We start from the raw sequence: 18,684 nt of genomic DNA, 5'->3' as shown, positions 1-18,684 counted from the left end.
TCTCTATAGGGCCTTGCACTGTCCTTTCCTCAGCTGAGCCATAGGCACTAATATAAGGCACGTTGTAACTAATAATAGGCAATTCTGGCAAACAAAATCTGTTGTTTCTCATCTAGATCTGTCAATTAAATCTACTGCAAAGGCAAGAAAAGCAAAGAATCTAGCTATGAAATTTCCTTTTCTTAATGAGGCATTTAAATAGCATTTCACATTTGTTCTCCAGTTGTTTACATAGGATGTCATTTGTGATGCATTGTTAGAGCCCTGTAAGTCTCAGCTGGGAACAATATCCCAGAGAGCAGAGAGGGCCAGTTCTGCTTCAAGCTACATCTCAATAGATTTGCTGCCTTTGCTTTTATTATGTTACTCATCTGAAATGATATCTGTAATCCTGCTAATGAAATGCAATAACATCAGATGCAGCAGCTGCCAAAAAAAGGAGAAATAATGTCAATTTTCATTAGCGTTTTTGAGTTGATCTTCACTTTTTTCCATTGCTGGTTTAAATAGTGCTGGTTTTTTTCTGAAGGTCATCTTATTTCTATGAACATTTAATGGATAGCTTGGCTTTTGTGTTTTAGACACCTTAACTCCCTCTGGTTCAATAGGTCATTAGGCATATATTTAAGTCATTCTTTGTCCCAAATATTTCTTACAGGATCACAGCCAAAACAGACAAAAGATCCCAAGGTGGATGAAAGGCAGGTTAATTATTCTTATTTTATACATGAGAAAATGAAGCTCAAAAGGGAGAAAGTATCTAGCACACAACTCACCCCAGTCAATAGCGTGACTCCTATTGGTTTTGATTCAAGTCTTAAAAGACCGAAGTCTTAAACATCACATTCATTTCAGTGTGAATCAGGAGACTTCAAAAATCCCAGTCGGCCCTCTGGCTTTTATCTTTAGAAGACCAAAATGCTTTAAAAATCTGACCCTAAAAGTCTTGCCTGTGGTCCTATTACTAAGTGCACTGCTTCTAAACCAGCTAGGTGAGCCAAACCTTAACCATAGTTTCTAATTTAGTATGTAATGAAAATATTCTGTGCAACCACGTGGACATTTCAGAAAGCAAACCTCCAGGTATATCTGATCAGATGCCTTTCTGATTCAGTATCGCTCTCTCCACAACTTATAATGAGATTCAGGTGCTCAGCGAAAGTGAACTGCAGGTGCCTAGTCTGGTGTTTGCTCTCATTATTAAGCCCAATTAGGTTGGGAGCAAGATATCAGGTGTCAGCACCCCATCTAGAAATGTCCAAATGCAAGTTCTGGGCTTTAGCAGTGTCAACAAAAGAGACACAATGAGTCAGCGCTCGAATAGGAGGGCTATGACCACAGCTTAGGATGCAAAATAGTGCCTGTGAAGTGGAGGGCTATCCGATGGCTACACCACTGTGATTTCAGCTGGAACACTCCATGCATTGTCTGTGCCTTTTGAAAATGGGCCGGAATTGGTTTTATGTAATTCCAACACAGAATGGGGGAAAAAGAACCAAAAAAAAAAAGAGAGATTTTGGAGTCTAAGGTAAAGTTTTATTCACTTTGAAGCTGAAAATCATGAGGCTAACTCAGTTTGGCTTCTTCTTTCTTTTAACTGTGTTAGGTCAATGATACCTGTCTCATTTCCTGACTGGCTATTAAAAAAGAAGTGAAAGTATTCCCAGCTTCCACAGTGTTCTTCAGCTCTTTTGACAGCTGTGCCATAAATTCAAGTTACACAAATCTGTACCAGCACGACAGACTTGTGTATTGTGTATAGAAACATTTGCACAAATATGCCACAAATAAGCGGAGAGGAGGTCATCCTCCTGGTACTTCTTCTTGGGCACATCAGAAAAAGAAACCCACCAGACAGGCTGGCCTTGTGGCTAGAGCAGCATGCCAAGGCATGGATTTGGGTCTCTCTTCTGACATGCACGCGCTGCAGAGGCAGGAAGCAATTTAATCACGGATTAGATCTCTGATTGTGAGCTGGGAAGGAAGATGATGGCGACTGGTTTGAGTTTTGTGGCAGGACCTGTTGCTTACTTTTGTGCTTAGCTTTGCAAAGCAAAAAGTAAAGGATTTAAGTATATATGAGCCTCGCTGTGGCAGTAACAAGAAATTCAAGGAGTTTCTAATCAACTGAGTTGTGTTGACAGGCATGGAGAAGCCAGAAGGGCTTAGAATTGTGTTATTTGAGGGATACTGAAAATCATCGGAAACCAGTCTTGCTATCTGCTGTGTGACCAAGACAAAAGAAAAATAAATTATAAATATAAAATGAAATAAATATCATCATGTTTCCTCCTAATCTAGTCATTTTCATTTACAAAGTCAACACAGATGAATGAGCAATTTACCCAGATGAAATCACTGTACTTCTTAGTGCCCATTTGCAATAACTGCCCATCCCTAGTGATTCGCCTTCGTTGTTAATTTCCAATTGAGTGGTTATGAATGCAGAGAGGGGAAAATTTATTGAAAACAATAGTTGGATGTGACTGCCAACCCAATGCGCTCTGCGAATCTGCTGGGGATGTAATGCTGGGCCTGTGAGCTCTGCAGACAGCCTGCACAGCAGGATATTGCTTGTCCCTTTGAAAACTCATTCATATATGGATTCGAGCCGTTACTCTGGGCTAGCATCAACTAAAAACAGGGGGGAAAGGAGTCTGAGATTTGTTAAATCCACAGACTTTGTAGCTGCCTTTCTGTCTAGGGAGTGCATCCAGCTCACGGCGACTCATGGAAGGATCAGATTGCGTCCCTCTTCCCAAAATTCTGGCTTTTTGAAAGCCTGATCTGCTAATATAGGGCAGAAGAAATATCCCACTGGAAGACTCTGTGCCCTAAATATAACTTATTTGTGTCTCTTCAGTTTGTGAGACACATGAAGGACTCTGGGTTGATTGACAGGCCAAGACTATGAAGTCAGCTTGGGAGAGCCATAAATAGCATAATTCAGCTTCTCTGAGTCCCCAGCAGGTGTATTCATCAGGCACATGAGTCTCTCCAGGCATCAAAATTGACAGATTTCATTAACTTTCTTCAACCTGAGAATCCAGCTGTAATAGACAGTGTGGAGAAATCAGAGGAACTGCAGGTTCTCAGCAAGACTGTGTTATCAGACAGTCCTGATTATACAGAGCCGGTAGGCAAGGCACTGGCTTAGCAGTCGCCATTCTCCCTGCTACTGCTCTTAATGACTAATCCCCACAGCATCCTTTCTCACCTCTCTGGGCCGTGCAGTTTAACATCACAGCCAGCCTCTAGAAGGGAATTACGCGATGCAGTACGGCCGGTCATCCTCTCCAGCAACAGCTCTGCATCCAGCTCTTGTGTTTTAACACAGGCCTGGCAAAAGGCAGACTTATTTCTTAAGCCCTTGCACTTGGAATCACGCTACTAGTTCTGAGATGTCATTAAAATCAGTGAAGTTGCAGATTCAGAGTGTGAAAACCCTTAGTAGACTTTTTGGAAAAGAGGACCTCCTCCACTAAAGAATTGGTTTTAGTACCTCACATGCCTTAAACTCCTCTCACAAGGCTTGCCTTGTGATTTCTCAGCTTGGCTTCTGCTGTTCTGTGTTTTGAAGATCTGCTTTGGGGTTTTGGGCCAAGAAGAACCTGTTGGGTTTACAATGCTGCTCTCTGTCTCGCTGCTCATAGAATCATAGAATGGTTTGGGTTGGAAGGGACCTTAAAGATCATCCAGTTCCAACCCCCCTGCCATGGGCAGGGACACCTTCCACTAGACCAGGTTGCTCCAAGCCTCATCCAGCCTGGCCTTGGACACTTCCAGGGATGGGGCATCCACAGCTTCTCTGGGCAACCTGTTCCAGTGCCTCACCACCCTCTCCAGGAAGAATTTCTTCCTGATATCTAATCTAAACCTCCCTGTTTTCAATTTGTACCCATTACCCCTTGTCCTGTCAATACAGGCCCTTGTAAAAAGTCCTCTCCCAGCACCCTTGTAGCCCCTTCAGATACTGGAAAGCTGCAGTGAGGTCTCCTCGGAGCCTCCTCTTCTCCAGGCTGAACAAGCCCAATTCTTGCAGCCTGTCCCCATAGCAGAGGGGCTCCAGCCCTCTGAGCATCTTCGTGGCCTCCTCTGGACTCACTCCAAGTGGTCAATAAACTGGCTGAGCTGAGCACTACTGTCTGTGAACAGAGAGGAAGAAGGGAGTTTCAGGCAGTAACAGGTCATTTTGAGAAGGGAAGGAGGGAGAATATGCACAGGAAAAGAATTGTGTGATGTGGTACTTCTGCTTATGTCTTCTGAGATGGTAAGGTATCTCCTTGCATTGGGTGATAAAGATGTTATTCAAGGCGCTTGGAAGTCAGTGGAGGTGTTTGCTAGACTCAGTGAAACAGCTTATTGGAAGGGCCTGCACAGGAGCCTCTGATTTTGCTTTTGTGCAGTGTCAGATGGGCTATGCTCTGACCAAGTGGTCTGGAGGGTGACAGCATGTAAGGGGCTGCCTGTTCTCTTATGGCCTCATGAGGAACGTGCAGGATGAGAGCAGTAGGTAAAAGCTGGCAATGAATGCATCCTAGCACACAGCCCCACAGCGTGTATGCAGGAGGCTGGAGGAGAGATTCCCCACCACGAAGAGGGAATTGCACAGTCTTTCTCCTTGTCTTCTCTCTAGAGGAAAAGCATCTCACTGTTTTTCCAGGGAACATAGCTCTTAGGGTTATAGAAATACGTGTAAGAAGCAGTTGTAAAACAGTATAGCAGACTTGTAAAGTGTCACAGTGTCCAGAAGTGATGCTGTTTATTCTTGAGTGCCATCTACTTACAATTTCTTAATGATTTACTTTAATTGACATTGCTTGTTGTAAAGACCCTATGTATTGTAAATACCCTCCTATCTTAGATGGAGGGGCCTGCCATTTTGGAGCTGAAGGATTAGGAGTCAGTGTTTTCTTGGGACAGGTCTCTACTTGAAATGTTCCTTACGCCTTGAGCAACTCATTCCTTTCCGCAGACCAGCATACTCTACACATGATGTTTTCAGTTCTCTCTTCAATTTCTCTTTTTCCTTCCACCCATCACCAGGCTTCCTCCCATCTGCCCTTCCTTTCCTGCCTGCTCCTTCTGCTGAGGGGGCAATTTCTGGGCCCCTAAGCTCACTCTTCTGACTCCAAAGAGTAGTTCTACTTGTTCTGCCTCCTTATGCAGGAGAAGTGTGGATGACATCTGATTTCCCCCTCTCCTTTCTGTACCTCCTCTCCTTTCAAGAGCTTTTTCAGCAATTTTTGTGCAGTAACCTTGAAAATATTTAATGATCACTGACTCCACTATATTACCTGTTCTAGAAGTATTTTATTTTCATTATGTAATACTTGAATTAGTATTATTATAACAGTTTTTCATTTTCTATCTGTACGATTTCCTCCCCCTCCAGTCCAACACATTTTGAAAAGATAAAAATAAATTAAAGGGGAAGAGTTATTGCCAAGGGCAAGCGCTTGAGAAGTTTAGCATACAAGGTATTTCTTTCTCCACTGAAAACATAATCTTTATAGATAAAGAGAACGCTGGGTACATAACTCATTAAAGGCAACTGAGAAAATGGACAAGAGGCTTCCTTATACACCTGGGTTTTGGTTTGGTTTCACCTCTGCCATCTAACCAAAGGAATGAGTAAAATAGTAGTGGAGTCACCTGGTTCAGAACACCAATGTAACTGAGGCTTCTATGACCCTATCTTAGATAACAGAGTGTGATGGCCAGTAACACCAAGCCACTCAGCTGCCACTCAATTTCGGGTGGAAAATATCAAGCAGTAGAAGTGTAGGCACTTGTCCATGACAGACTTACATTGTGGAACCCTTTTCCAGAGGGTTTTGCTGAGGTCAAGACCGTAAGTAGGTTTATAAAGGATTAGACAGATTCATGGTGGGGAGGTGCGATGTTCGCTATGAAGTGTGACAGCCTGGGTCTAACATCTGTTACAGAGAGCCCCTGTAGAGCTGATGGCTGGAACGGTGCAACCAGTAAACTACCATTCTCTGCTGCCCCTGGTTGGTGTTGCTGGTCCCTGCCAGGGCAGTGGCCACTGCAACCAGGGGCAATGTCTATGGGGACCAGGGGCAGTGGCTACAGCATCCAGGGGCTGTTTCAAAGCAGCAGTCTTCAGACTGGAGAAAACCTTTGAATTCCCATGGAAATGGCAGTTTGTCTTAAATGGTTATTCTTCACTAAGAGGTCAGAAATCCCCACATATTCAGTGATAAAACTGGGATTGCCCCCTGAACTCAGTGCCACAGAAAGCACAGGATTAGGCTTTGCTGGGCCTGTTTCAGAACAGTTTTGCTGAATTGAGATCTGAGGAATATTTCAGTATTTGCTCCTAGACTTCTAAGTCCATGTTCTGCCTTTTGTACAAACACAGATCCAAAGTAATGTTTGACTGACTTAGAAATTACTGAGCAGTAACATGTTACATGTCACTTGCATCCCATTTATTTTATTTTAATGATTAACAGCCTCCCGTGCAGTCTTTTTCCTCTTTTCTTGAATCAGGCGGGGAAAACTGATCAGTGACACAGATGATGCTTGTGAAATTGCTGCACAGGGGTTCCTTTCACTGAAGGGCTGACAAGATACCAGCTGAGGAGAAAGCTTAATTGCACGGGTGATCAAAGGAGAATGTATGAAGACAGAGAGACTGTAAGGGGGTGTGCGTGGGAGGGTGTTTTAGCAAGAGATTATAGGGGAACATGTGAGTCTGGCACACAGGAAATGACAGGAATGAATGCAGGAGCTAGTACGAGAGAGCGTGGTAACTAAAGGCATCCACACATCAGCTTCAGCCCCTTCTCAGCTCATGCCTAAAAGAACTGTGTTGCATTGGCTGTCATCCTTCAAACTATATCAAGAGAAAAAAGGGAAGAGTTGTTCTTTCCAAGTGGGAAAGGAGGAGGAGGGGAGAACCTCATGAGACAACAACATCCAGGCAGAACTGGAAAAGAGAGATCAAAGCAAGGAGCTGGAATGGGAAGAAAGGCCATGGGACACTGCTATGGTGTACACATGGGAATGGGAGGAATTGACGTAAAGGACTGAGAACTGCAAAAGCATTGAAGGTACATGCCAGCCCTTCCACGTGCTGTAAAACGCTGCACTGTCAGAGTTTCAGCTCACGATTTGTATCGTGCTTTGTTGTCTTGCTGACTGTCTTCCTTTATACTCAGCTCCACTTACATCATCGGGAGTATCTGAGGAGTAGGATACCTCTAAATATGAAAACAGTTGCCATTAAAATGGCTTATCCACAGACTAGGACCATTTTAGACCAGATCCATTAAAAACCTCATTGCAGTTAACTTAGCTTAAAACTCTGTGCCAGTTATCTTCAGCTGATTTAGGCTGCATCAATATAAATCCAGTTTCAATTGGTTTAAGAGAGTCTCGGCAGAAATGCACTGCATTCCACAAACTGAGGGCAGGACATACCCGTAGTGAAATATTAAAACTTATGCACTCGGTCTTTTCATATTTCAGCTGTGGAGTTGTTGAACTTTTACCATTTTGCATTTTACAACCTCTTACAGGGAGTGAAAACAAGTTGTTTTAGAGCAGTTGGGTCAACAGCCTGTTGCTTCATCAACTGAACTTTTGTGAAGCCACAGAAGCCTTCAGCTTCAGTGTTTTATAAAATTCTAAGGACAGAGGAGAAGCATAATATTTCTTTGATTGCCCTACTCTGAACTCAGAGTATTAGTGTCTGACTCAACCATTTTCTTGCAAAGGGCATCTAGCCTTGAGTTGAACAGACTGTTTTTTGTAAAAATAATGAAAGCCCATCATCTGAGATGCTTACTCCAGCCATAAACCATCCTGCCTCTTGGAACCATATACTTCATTCCTAATTTGAGTTTCTCTGTCCTTCACTTCCGACCCACAATTCTTGTTGCACCTTTTTCTGCTCAGGTAAATACCTCTGCAGTTCTAAGAAGTCCAAGTTAATAGGCCTTGCATAGACCTGCACATCTCAAATGTGGGTGACACTCAAGGTTACCAGTCCTTATCCCAGGTAGCACCTTACTTCCCACAGGCAAGGGTGGGAGAAGCATTTCTCAGGCACAGTTAGGATCTCTACAAACACAGACACGACAGTATTTTAGCATTTCGGAAGGCACACTACACACACATATACATCCTTCGTTGGTGGACGAAAAACTGAACATGAGCCGGCCATGTGCGCTGGCAGCCCGGAAGGCCGACCGTATCCTGGGCTGTATCCAGAGAATTGTGGGCAGGGGGGTGAGGGAGGTGATTCTGCCCCTCTACTCTGCTCTGGTGAGACCCCCCCTGGAGTGCTGCGTCCAGCTGTGGAGCCCTCAATATCAGAAGGATATTGACCGGTTGGAGCGAGTCCAGAGGAGGGCCACGAAGATGATCAGAGGGCTGGAGCCCCTGTCCTATGACGAAAGGCTGCAAGAATTGGGCTTGTTCAGCCTGGAGAAGAGGAGGCTCCAAGGAGACCTCATTGCAGCTTTCCAGTACCTGAAGGGGGCCTACAAGGGTGCTGGGAGAGGACTTTTTACAAGAGCCTGTAGTGACAGGACAAGGGGTAATGGGTACAAATGGAAATCACGGAGGTTTAGATTAGATATCAGGAAGAAATTCTTCCCAGAGAGGGTGGTGAAGCGCTGGGACAGGTTGCCCAGAGATGTTGTGGATGCCCCCTCCCCGAAATTGTCCAAGGCCAGGCTGGATGTGGCTTTGAGCAACCTGGTCTAGTGGAAGGGGTCCCTGCCCCTGGCAGGGGGGTTGGAACTAGATGATCTGTAAGGTCCTTTCAACCCCAAACCATTCTATGATTCTATGATCCTGTAGGTTTTGGATACATTTGGCCCCACTCCCCCAAATTCTGACCAGCAATTCAGTGGATAAAGGTAAATGCCATCAAACTTTGTGACTCTGCTACTTTCATGACTCTCTCTCCCACTTTTCCAACGATCTCCCTGTAGTAAGGGCTGGAGGCATCTTTCTAGGAGGAGGCAGAAAGGAAGCATCCATTAAAAATTCTCTGTTCTCTGGCAGGAAGAAAAGAGGGATGTTTAAGTATGATTGCTCTCGCCTTTTCTCATGCACAAAGTCCATATCTATAGTCTGTATGTGCAAAAATTACCCTTTCCCTGCTATTTTCTCCCGTCCTCATGGATATGAAAAACAGAAAAGGGGTACTAGAAAAAAGGGAGGCTGCCCTCACCATTAAGGAAGTGGACATGAGTGAGACAGTTGAAAAGTCTGTCAGATTGCCTGCATGATCCCAGGCAATGATAAATTAAATCATTTAATTGCTCTGTGCTTGAGTTCCCCACTACAGTAGTTGTTTTGTCTACATGGCCTGGTTATGGCCAGCTTGAAGCAGTCTAATGTTGTTGAAGCTTACCTAATATAACACTGGGAGGGCAAACGGAGTTGTGGTCTAGGATTGACACTGTAATGTTAAAAAGGGGATAGAAATGTACTGCCCCTCATGGGCTAGCAGTGATAAATTATGCAGTTGTCTCCTTCCAGCCTCTCACATCTGTGAACCTTAGTAGAACCACAGTAGAACCATAGTCCAACCACCACTCTTATTTAGCACTGGAGCTGTCAAACCAGTCTCAGCTTTCATGCAAGATTTCATGAAAAATAGATGTGACTATTTCTCCAAGCTGAAAGGCCTCTAACCATGCCTCCAGCCTGCTAGCCATAGTACTTACACGCTTTGTGAAATTTGTGTTTCACATCAAGAAGGGTAGATGTTGGAGGTACCTGGAAAAGAAAACAAAAAGTGCATGCAGATTAATTTTTCTGTCTTCTTCACTCTGGGATCCCTTCTCCCCTCCTCTAATGAAAAGATGGTTCTTTTGTCTGCAAGTTCCTTCGGCAATAATGAAGTAAATCAGCAATTTTGCTTTCACATGTTGATACATTATTAAGGATCATCCACGTTTGATTTACGCGTTACCTGGACCATCTCTGCTTGGCCAATGGAAGGGGAAAATCCCAAGGGAAAGCTGCTGGCCTTGCTTGAGGCAAGAACTGCCTCCAAGATCAGACCAGTGGGACAACTTGAAGGGTTAGCTTTGAAGTTAGGTTCAAAGGTGCTGGGGCACGTCTCTTAGAGACATGAAAGGTTTTTCCTGAGGGGCCAGAAGCAAAGGTGGCAGGTTCACTCCTTTCTGCCTGAAATGAGTTTGCTTCTGCATGCTGTTGTTCTTGTGCACTGAAGCAATTCAGGTGTCACAGTGTTAGATGGCAGCCTGGAGGCCTTTTAGGCTCTATTTTATTATGTATATTGATTTCTTACTACGCCTTGTACAAAGTATCTGAGAAACACTGTTAGAATTTACTGGAATGAAACATTTAGAAGTGTCTTGCATTTGCAGAGAGGAAATGGAACACTGCAGGAAGTAGTATGTTGAGCTTGAGATTGAGGTGACAAGAGGTAAGGGTCTGGTCTTTAAAAGACCATTCCTTGGCAGTTGACACTGATTTAATATTCTACATTGTTCATTTAAGCACAGAGAATGAGAGTTAAATTGAAGTGTGTCTTAACTTTGGGGATCTGCTTTGACTCTAGCGAGAGACCTCATTGCTGCAGACAGCAGAATGTGGAAAACCACCTTCCTTGGACATTTTAGGCTGCTTCTTCCCACCTAAAGATTTCTATGGGGTTTGCTAGGCAATCCAATTCCTGCTTCAGTGCGTTAATTAGAGCTCTTAAGCATTAATCAAATTCCTGAACCTTGCTGGGATCTTGGCACCATTTTTAGTCTGTAGCCCCACTTCTTCACAACGTGATTAGTGATCTTTATCTTTCTATCTGTTTTAATTATCAGTGATATTAGTGAATTGTGACAAGAGCCGTGAAAAAAAAATAGAGAAGAACAAAAGAAATTCTCCTGGTAGAGATCAGTCAGCACCTTAACATAGGTTGTTTTGCTGAAAAGACTGAGTTTGGAAAATAAAATTACTGACTTAAAAGCAAAAAACCAGTACAGAAATAAAAGTTTTGCTCTTATATAATTTGACACCCCATGCAAATATACAATATACATGTCACTAGTGCTTAGGAATAAGCCAACATGTTTCCAGTAATAATATGAACAGGCAAGGGCTCGATACAGATTTCAATGATCTAAAGCTGTAGAATGATACCCATTCTAAATGGTGTGTAAAATTCAGATTTTTTTCTATCTTTTTCTTTGGGTTTAGATGAGAACGTTTTCTTTCCACAATTACTGAAGGTTCTACTGGGCATTGGAAAAGTCCTTATTTGCAGAAACTGCTGCAAGTGAACCTCTGCTTAAACCATAACTTGTCTTGCTAATGTCCTGCCAAGTGATGCCAACTCCACCCAACCAAGTGCTCCTTCAAACCAAGGACGTACCTTTTCCCTTTTCCCAACATCACCAAGGTGTGTGTTGCACCCAAACTATGTTGAACAGTACTGGGCCAGGAAAGGGACATTGCCCTTGGAGTTTCTGCTGCCAGCTGGACTCCTTATCTTCCTAGCTACTGGGAACAATAGAAGAATCCATCTTATCTTTCTCAGTTCAAAATGGAAAGGAAACATTTATCTGTATTTCTTGCACTTAAGCCATTCCACACAACATCCAGTAGAACAGCACATCTCCCATAGTCTATTTGTGCCTTTTCTTGTAATGTGTACGACTGCTGTGGACTTGAATACAGGACATAGAGGTACTTTTTTGCTTTCAAAACCTCTAAAAATATCTGAAATTGCCTTCTTACACCTGTGAGGTCTGGAGGCCAGAATCCATCAGATATGGGTGCAAGTGCTGTTAGCTGGCAACAACTCCATGGCACACAAGACTGAAGAATAAAATGTGTCCTAGTGTGTGGCAGGGGTGCAGGTTTTTGGAACTGGCATGGTCAGCTCAAGGACAGGATGGTCTTTTCCAGTGTGATAGAGGATGATCTTGCTTTCTAAATACAGTGTAAGCTGCATTACTGCAGGGTCTGCATCCTTACAGGAGATCAGCATCTCAGTATCCAGGGCCAACCCATGCTCTGGAGGGGTGATCATCTGGTTAAGTCAAGAGGCTGAAAGACTATAAAGCTTAGCACGCTCTCAGCAGTGCTGGCTCAAACGAGAGCCCATGATGTACCAACTCCTGCATTCCCATGAATGTGTCATGGGAATAAGGACAGCACTGCTTTCAATCAGTGCAAAATTTCTAGTCCAGCCTTCTTTAGCAACTCTACATCCCTCTCCAGTTTTTCAACGGGAGGCTTTCAGTGCCTTTTCCCCTTCAAATCTTGCTATGCCAGCCGTGGCGTTCATATCATCTAAGCTTGTGTTTTAGGTCTACCCTTAGAACTATTCATATGCCTTAGGTGTTTAAAAGTTATAAAGTGCCTGCCAGGATCCGTGCTTGCAATGGCAGAGGAGCCGGTGAGCATATCCACGCAGTGTCACATGAACCATCACACACCACCTCCCCTACATCCAAAACCGGTGCTTGAGCCGCGTAGGTGCAGCCGGAGGGGACTGTGCTCTGCACGACATCTATGAGAGAGGCAGAACTCATTAGCAGGAGCACCGCTGAGCTGAGTACATCCAAGCTGCTTTGGGCTAGAGCTGGTTTGAGTCCTGCCAGCTCCGGCGCGGGCAGAGCGTGTGCTGGGTTGGTTGGTGGCAGCTCCACATGGCACCGCGCTGTCCAGGCTGCGCGTGTGCCTGGGGATGGCCGGGAGCACACATCCAGCCAGGAGGGCAGGGCAGGGAAACGTGTGGTTTATGGCCAGCTGGATCCAGAAAGATCCAGCGAAGGATCCTTCCACTCGAGACAAGCTACACAGATGGCAAGTTGAAAAATAACACAAATGCCTTTCTTTCTCCTCAGAATGGGCTGTGACATAGAGGAATCACAGTGTCCTTTCCCAGGCAGAATAATGAGGCTATAGCCACAAAGGAATGAAATACATTTTTTTATGATCTTGATAATTCTGTGTCCTTTTTTTAAAGACCTCATAAAACAACCGGTGAAGTTATAGTTTCTAATATTGATCAGTGTGAAGATGGATGCTGAGACATCAGCTTACTACTAAGAGTGTCCCCTTCGTAAGACCATTAATTATCTTTTGTTCTTTTCATTGTACATCAATACAAGCTAAAGAATTGAAAGGACTGGAACAGCATCTGCTCTTATTACCCTTTGTGTTAACTGAATAAAACACCCTGGAACATTTCACTGTAATTATTAGTCTTACTCTCCTTTTATTCTTTTAAATTATTTCTGAAAGTGTTATAACCTTCCTTTTCCTCTATTTCAGCACTTTTCAAATACGCAAAGGGAAAACAGATTGAAAGACCACCCTTAGTTTATTTAAAATACGACGGGTTTCATTGTAAAAAGACCTCTTATTTGGCACGTATCGTCTATGCCTGATGGTCAAGCCAGTTTTCCCTCCAACTGCTTAGCTTGTAGTCTAACACCAGATTTTCAGTATAGTTAACTTTCCAGTAAGTTACTGTTATGCATAAGGTTCAAGACTACTTTTTCTTCACAAAATATGTTCTGAAGAAATGCAGATTTTACAGGTGCGGGCTGCAATCATTACACTTTCCATTCGGAAAAGGATGCATTAAAAACATCAAAGCCATTTTTTCCCTGTACCTTCATAGCAAAAAACACTTTTACTTTTCCATTTGAGGCAACTTTTCATTTTTGAGGAATTCAAGACCGATAGGGCCTTCTGGGTCTTCCATTCCAGTTCTATCCTCCCTTTATGCAGCAATGCACAAAGCATCACATTTCTTTTTAAGATTTAAAATACCATATTAGTAACTTAGGCTGTGACTCAAGGAAGAGCACTAAGTGGAAGATTTTACAGGAACTTAATACTGCCTTTTGTGAGTGCAAGCTAATCAGATAGTTATCCACTTTCATACCTCTTTCACATTTATAAATCAAGGAATTATAACAAATCTGGTGATCTGTATGTAATTGCATCACACAGTCCTTTCACTAAAGAATTATTTTAGGGGTTAGAGGTTAGCAGAATATCTATAAGAATTTGAATAATAGAATTTTAGCAAATAAGTGATCTTTCATTCAACATTCCCCTTTGAATATTTTTTCTCTTTGTGGCATGTCAGTACCACTGCACTGCTGAGTCACCGACTTTCCAACAGGCAGTCATTTTCCATAATTGCAGAAATTCAGAAATTCTGCCACTCTAGCTGCTCATTAACCACAGACAGCCAGGGTAAATGTCTTCAAAAGGGTGACATCAGCTTATTGCAGCTGACGATCTGACCCCAGAACAGATAGCCAACTTACAGCCAGGTAATTTCCAAATTCAGCACTCAACGAATAATTCATCAAAACCGATTTTTCACCCTGTTCTTGCTTTGGGACCTTGCGTTGCTGTTAGAAATCAGTGCATTTCACGGAAAGTTAATTGATCTCTGTGTTCCGTGAATTTGGCTTCTAGATTAGATTAGTTTTTATTATTGTTAATTTTCAAAGAGAGTTTCTCTTAGAGTTTCTAATAGAAACAGGGTACTCTTTTACTGCAACTTCCATCAGTGTGTCCCACACGGGTCTCATTACCTTGGTGAACCAGTGTGCTGGTCATGCCCAAAGAGATATAAATAGATGAGCTCACCGTGGAAATGACATAGAAGTAACTACACAGACAAGTGTTGTCAGTAACTACACAAAGGCTTTATATAGAATTTAATATTTTACTTGGTAGACTGCAGTGAACTGCCTACCAAACACCTAGCTCTGATCTCATGCCAGTCTTTCTAGAAATGAGATATTCAGAACTATGGTTTATCTCGTTGGGCCCAGCATATGTGAGTAGAGGCCTCTGTTACTTAGGGACCTCCCACATTGTTATGTGGTCACATGAATTTTGGCATAATCCAACCAATGAATGTTTCCAGTGACTATGGGTCTAATTATCTAAGAATGCACATAACCACATGTTTGCCGGGTGCAGTCACATCAGTTTATGCTAGCTAAGTTTGTCTCTAAAGGTGTTGCGTTGTTTTTTTTTTTATTCCTAGCTGGGTACTTATATAAAAAAAATACCTCCCCTTGCAATAAATTTCCTGAAAAAGTCAGGCACCATAAAGAGCTTTTCTTCCCTCTGATGAGAGTGGAAGTAAAGAGAATACAATCCATTAGCAGAGAGAAGGCATGAAGGCCATCCCTCAATTTACAGAATTCACAACCTTCAACTATTTCTGAGCAAATCTGAGTAGAATTGGTACGCCTCTGTGCCTTCTGACCTTTTGTTAAAGGGAGCTGAGTAAGGTTGCTATATGCACCTTGAGAGCTTAACAACAGAACCAGTCATGAAGTCTCTGTCACAACACTTTTCTACCAGGGAAATGGAATTGTTCTGGCAAAACTCTGGATGTGTAAATTTGTATTGACTTCAAATTTTTAAATTTATATAGAAAATGCATTTTGAAAAAAAATATCCTGCTTCAGGAACATGCTGAAAATCCATTTAAATGTGTTATTTTCATTTCTTTTTACTTCTCATCGGTATGGAACTTTCATTACTTTTGCATTATTTTATGACACATCAATCATGGTAGTGTAAAATAATATAACACATGGCTCTCACGCCATGCCAAATAACCCAATAGGAAATAATATTCAAATAAATGCACTATTAGATTGTAAAATAAATTGCACTCGAAATGAAATATTTATTGTGTCATAACAGATTGAAATATTCCAAAACTAATACAACCTTTCCCAAATTCTACCTCATCCAAAATTCAAGACTCTTTTTTTTGGTTGGTTTTTTTTTTCCCCCACAGTAATTTGCAAAGAAAACAACATTTAGGGTATGCACTTTAAAAAAAAAAAAATTTTTGACCAGTTCTTCTCAGGAAGAAAGTGAGGTTTATGGTTTTGTTTGGATTTTGATTCCCAGTCCTAGTGCAGAGTAAGCATATAGCTTAGCTGCAAAATCTCTCTGAATGTGTCTTCCCCTTTCTATCAAATAGGTGTAGTGGTTTAAATTTCCTTTTTTATATACTTATACAGACTGCTAACATTTAAAATCAAGCAGTGCACCCAAGAAACTCAAACAATACTCAGCCCAGGGCGTTTGCAAACCATGTGGGTGACTGTATGAAAGCCAAAAGCAAGACATCAACCAACTCAAATGAAAATTCACTACAGGATGTGTATTGGCAAAACAAGTGTTTCTATGAGTAGCAGGGCTAATAAAACCTTGCTTTCTACTAGTAAAGGGCAACAATACCTTTTCCAGCTGCCCCATATCCCTTCCCTGTCTCCTGTGATGTTTCCAATGGGCAAGAAAGTGGGGCTGTTCTGCTGCCGTGCACTTGCTGAGAGCCCATTCAGGATGTGCGTGTTGAACTGACAGCTCACTGCTGGGGTGGAGCAGTGGGTGAAACCTGTGCTCTGCCTGTCCACCCTGCTCTGAAACACCAGGCTGCCCAGCCACCAGCTTCCATTAGACAAGCAGGAACTAAGTCATCTTGAGCTTTGGTTGTTTTTTTCTCTTTCAGATGTATTTAAGTTTGGCCAGTAGGTCCAAAGTTACGTTGGGGAAAGATGGAGAGACAGCCAGCCCACTGTGATCTCTGGGGAAGTATGAAGCTGAGAAGCAGAAAGGAATGGGAAATGTGAGTGATATATGAGAACAATTAGACACCATCGGGTATAGGGGAGCAATTAGACATCATCAGGTCAGTTAAAAATCTAAGTACTGTTCACAATACCAAGCGCAACGAAGAGATGCTTGCTGTACATCTTGACTGCCACAATTCGTTCTGTTGCAACAGATGAGCTTTATATATTAAAAAAGGAAAGCTTGCATTTTAAGGACCTTTTAAAATCCAAAATTGTTTAAACATAGGCAGATACGTTATGACGACAGCATTAGTATATACTGCTAGGTATTTATACGTCCATTACTACATGGCTCAGGTATTTTGTGGAGAATCACAGGTCTGATTTCAGAATGCACCTGAAACATGTCCTGATGGACCAATAAATCGTGTGCAAGAGTATTTTAATGCTACACTAATGCCTATATGAGATACCATTATACACCTAAATTTCCGTCATGGGTTGTGCTGATTAACTATTAGACTAATAAAACACCTACTGCTCCCTATGGTCTTCTGTTGCTCCAGTACATTCATAATTTGCAATAATCTGTGAATTATCTTTGATGCAATAAGGCAAATGTGCAGCTGGGGTAAAATATCAAAACTGTGTTAGGAAAGAGGACATTTTCACACTGGCTGGGAATCTCCCGACAGATAGACTTTTGGCAATATTCACTGCTCTGATGGTGTAGCTGGCTTTTATTCTTGGCCAGAATGGCCCATGTTCATGAAGAGCTGAAGCACCACTGGTATCTCAAGATTTCATTCTCTTGTTTTTGCTGAACTTTGAATCGATTTCATTTTTTGGATCATTTATTATATTTCATTCTTTCTTTCACCCCTGCAGGCTTGGACTTTTCTATCTAAAATAAGAGATGTATAAAAACCCTGTCATTTAAAGGCACTTCTAAGCTTTGAAAATTAGTACCAGCTGAAGCATTAGTCTTTTGTAGTAGCTGCTGTAATTCTTTAAATTATCCTTTTACAAATGCGAAGTGTCCTGAAGTTACCAGCTTCTCCCCTCCCCTGTCTCTCTCTTCTACACAAATCAAAGGCCATTTCTCCAGGTATTCCATTTTAAAAGCCATACTGAAACAAGAATGGTGACAGCAAAGAGCGAGCAGAAATTAGTATGTCTAGTTGCCACTTTTCATCTGAAACTATCTGTAGCTATATTGACATTAAAATGACGTGACTTTCTAGTAGAGCAGGAAGAAATGAGTGTTATGCATTGCTTCAACAGAATTTGAATATGTTTACCTACTTTACCAAGTGTAACTAATAACTGAGGAAGAAAATACTACTGTCATCACCTCCAGCACTGGGGGGTAGGCTTAAGATCCAGTTCTTACAGGCAAAAAAACACATAGACTTTATAACATGTTGGTAAACGTAATGTATTTTCTTGCAGTGCCTCCCAGCAGGGACTGGATCCCTGTTGTGCTGGAAGCTGTGAAAACACAGTAAAAGACACAAGACACTATAAAAACCTCCTCCCAAAAGGAAGTAAGAAAGAGGACTTCCACCGCAATGAGCCCAAGTGCAGCTTGTTTGGCGTGTGCATTCCTTCACCCGTACTGCTGTGGGAATCTCTAGTTGGTGGGACTCAGCATCAACGTGTGGTTTTACCACGGAAGCTCCCTCCTTTGACACAGCTGACTATTCAATCCCTTTGGACATCTTTGGAATTAAAGGCAGGACATCTCTAATGATGGATTATTGATATTGATATTTCTGATACTCATCAGAAAGATGAGTATCTTAAAAATTGTACACATGAAATGAGGCCACTGTGGAAGTGCACAGGTTGTGCTCATTCTCCACAAGGATGAATAGAGTCCTGTGAGGTTAAATATTATAATTGCAAGATTTAAGGAAAAAAAAATACTATACAAGGCAATGAAAATATTAATTTCTTTCCTGGGAAAGGACTTCTTTACTATACTCCCCTAGAATGAAGCAAATCAGGAGAACGTGATGTAAAAGGCAATGATCTGGTACTGCAGAGTTCCTTTGCAGAGTTTCATTGCCTATTTTAATGATTGCATTTGCTC

General features: G+C 42.3%; 1 protein-coding gene across 1 annotated transcript in view; it reads right to left on the bottom strand.

Moving 5' to 3' along the window:
• Nucleotides 1–9,967, bottom strand: part of TECRL (trans-2,3-enoyl-CoA reductase-like) — a 48,782-nt gene extending 38,815 nt beyond the window's left edge. Inside the window, exons 1-2 of the mRNA XM_010160466.1 lie at nt 9,959–9,967; nt 9,711–9,762 (exon numbers count right to left, since the gene is read on the bottom strand). Of these exons, the coding sequence (XP_010158768.1) occupies nt 9,711–9,762; nt 9,959–9,967 (61 nt within the window). The remainder of the gene's footprint in view (nt 1–9,710; nt 9,763–9,958) is intronic.
• Nucleotides 9,968–18,684: the final 8,717 nt, after the last annotated feature.

The sequence above is a fragment of the Eurypyga helias genome, unplaced genomic scaffold (assembly GCF_000690775.1).
Source record: "Eurypyga helias isolate BGI_N326 unplaced genomic scaffold, ASM69077v1 scaffold23241, whole genome shotgun sequence".
NCBI lineage: Eukaryota > Metazoa > Chordata > Aves > Eurypygiformes > Eurypygidae > Eurypyga > Eurypyga helias.
This window is presented reverse-complemented; position numbering and strand designations above follow the sequence as displayed.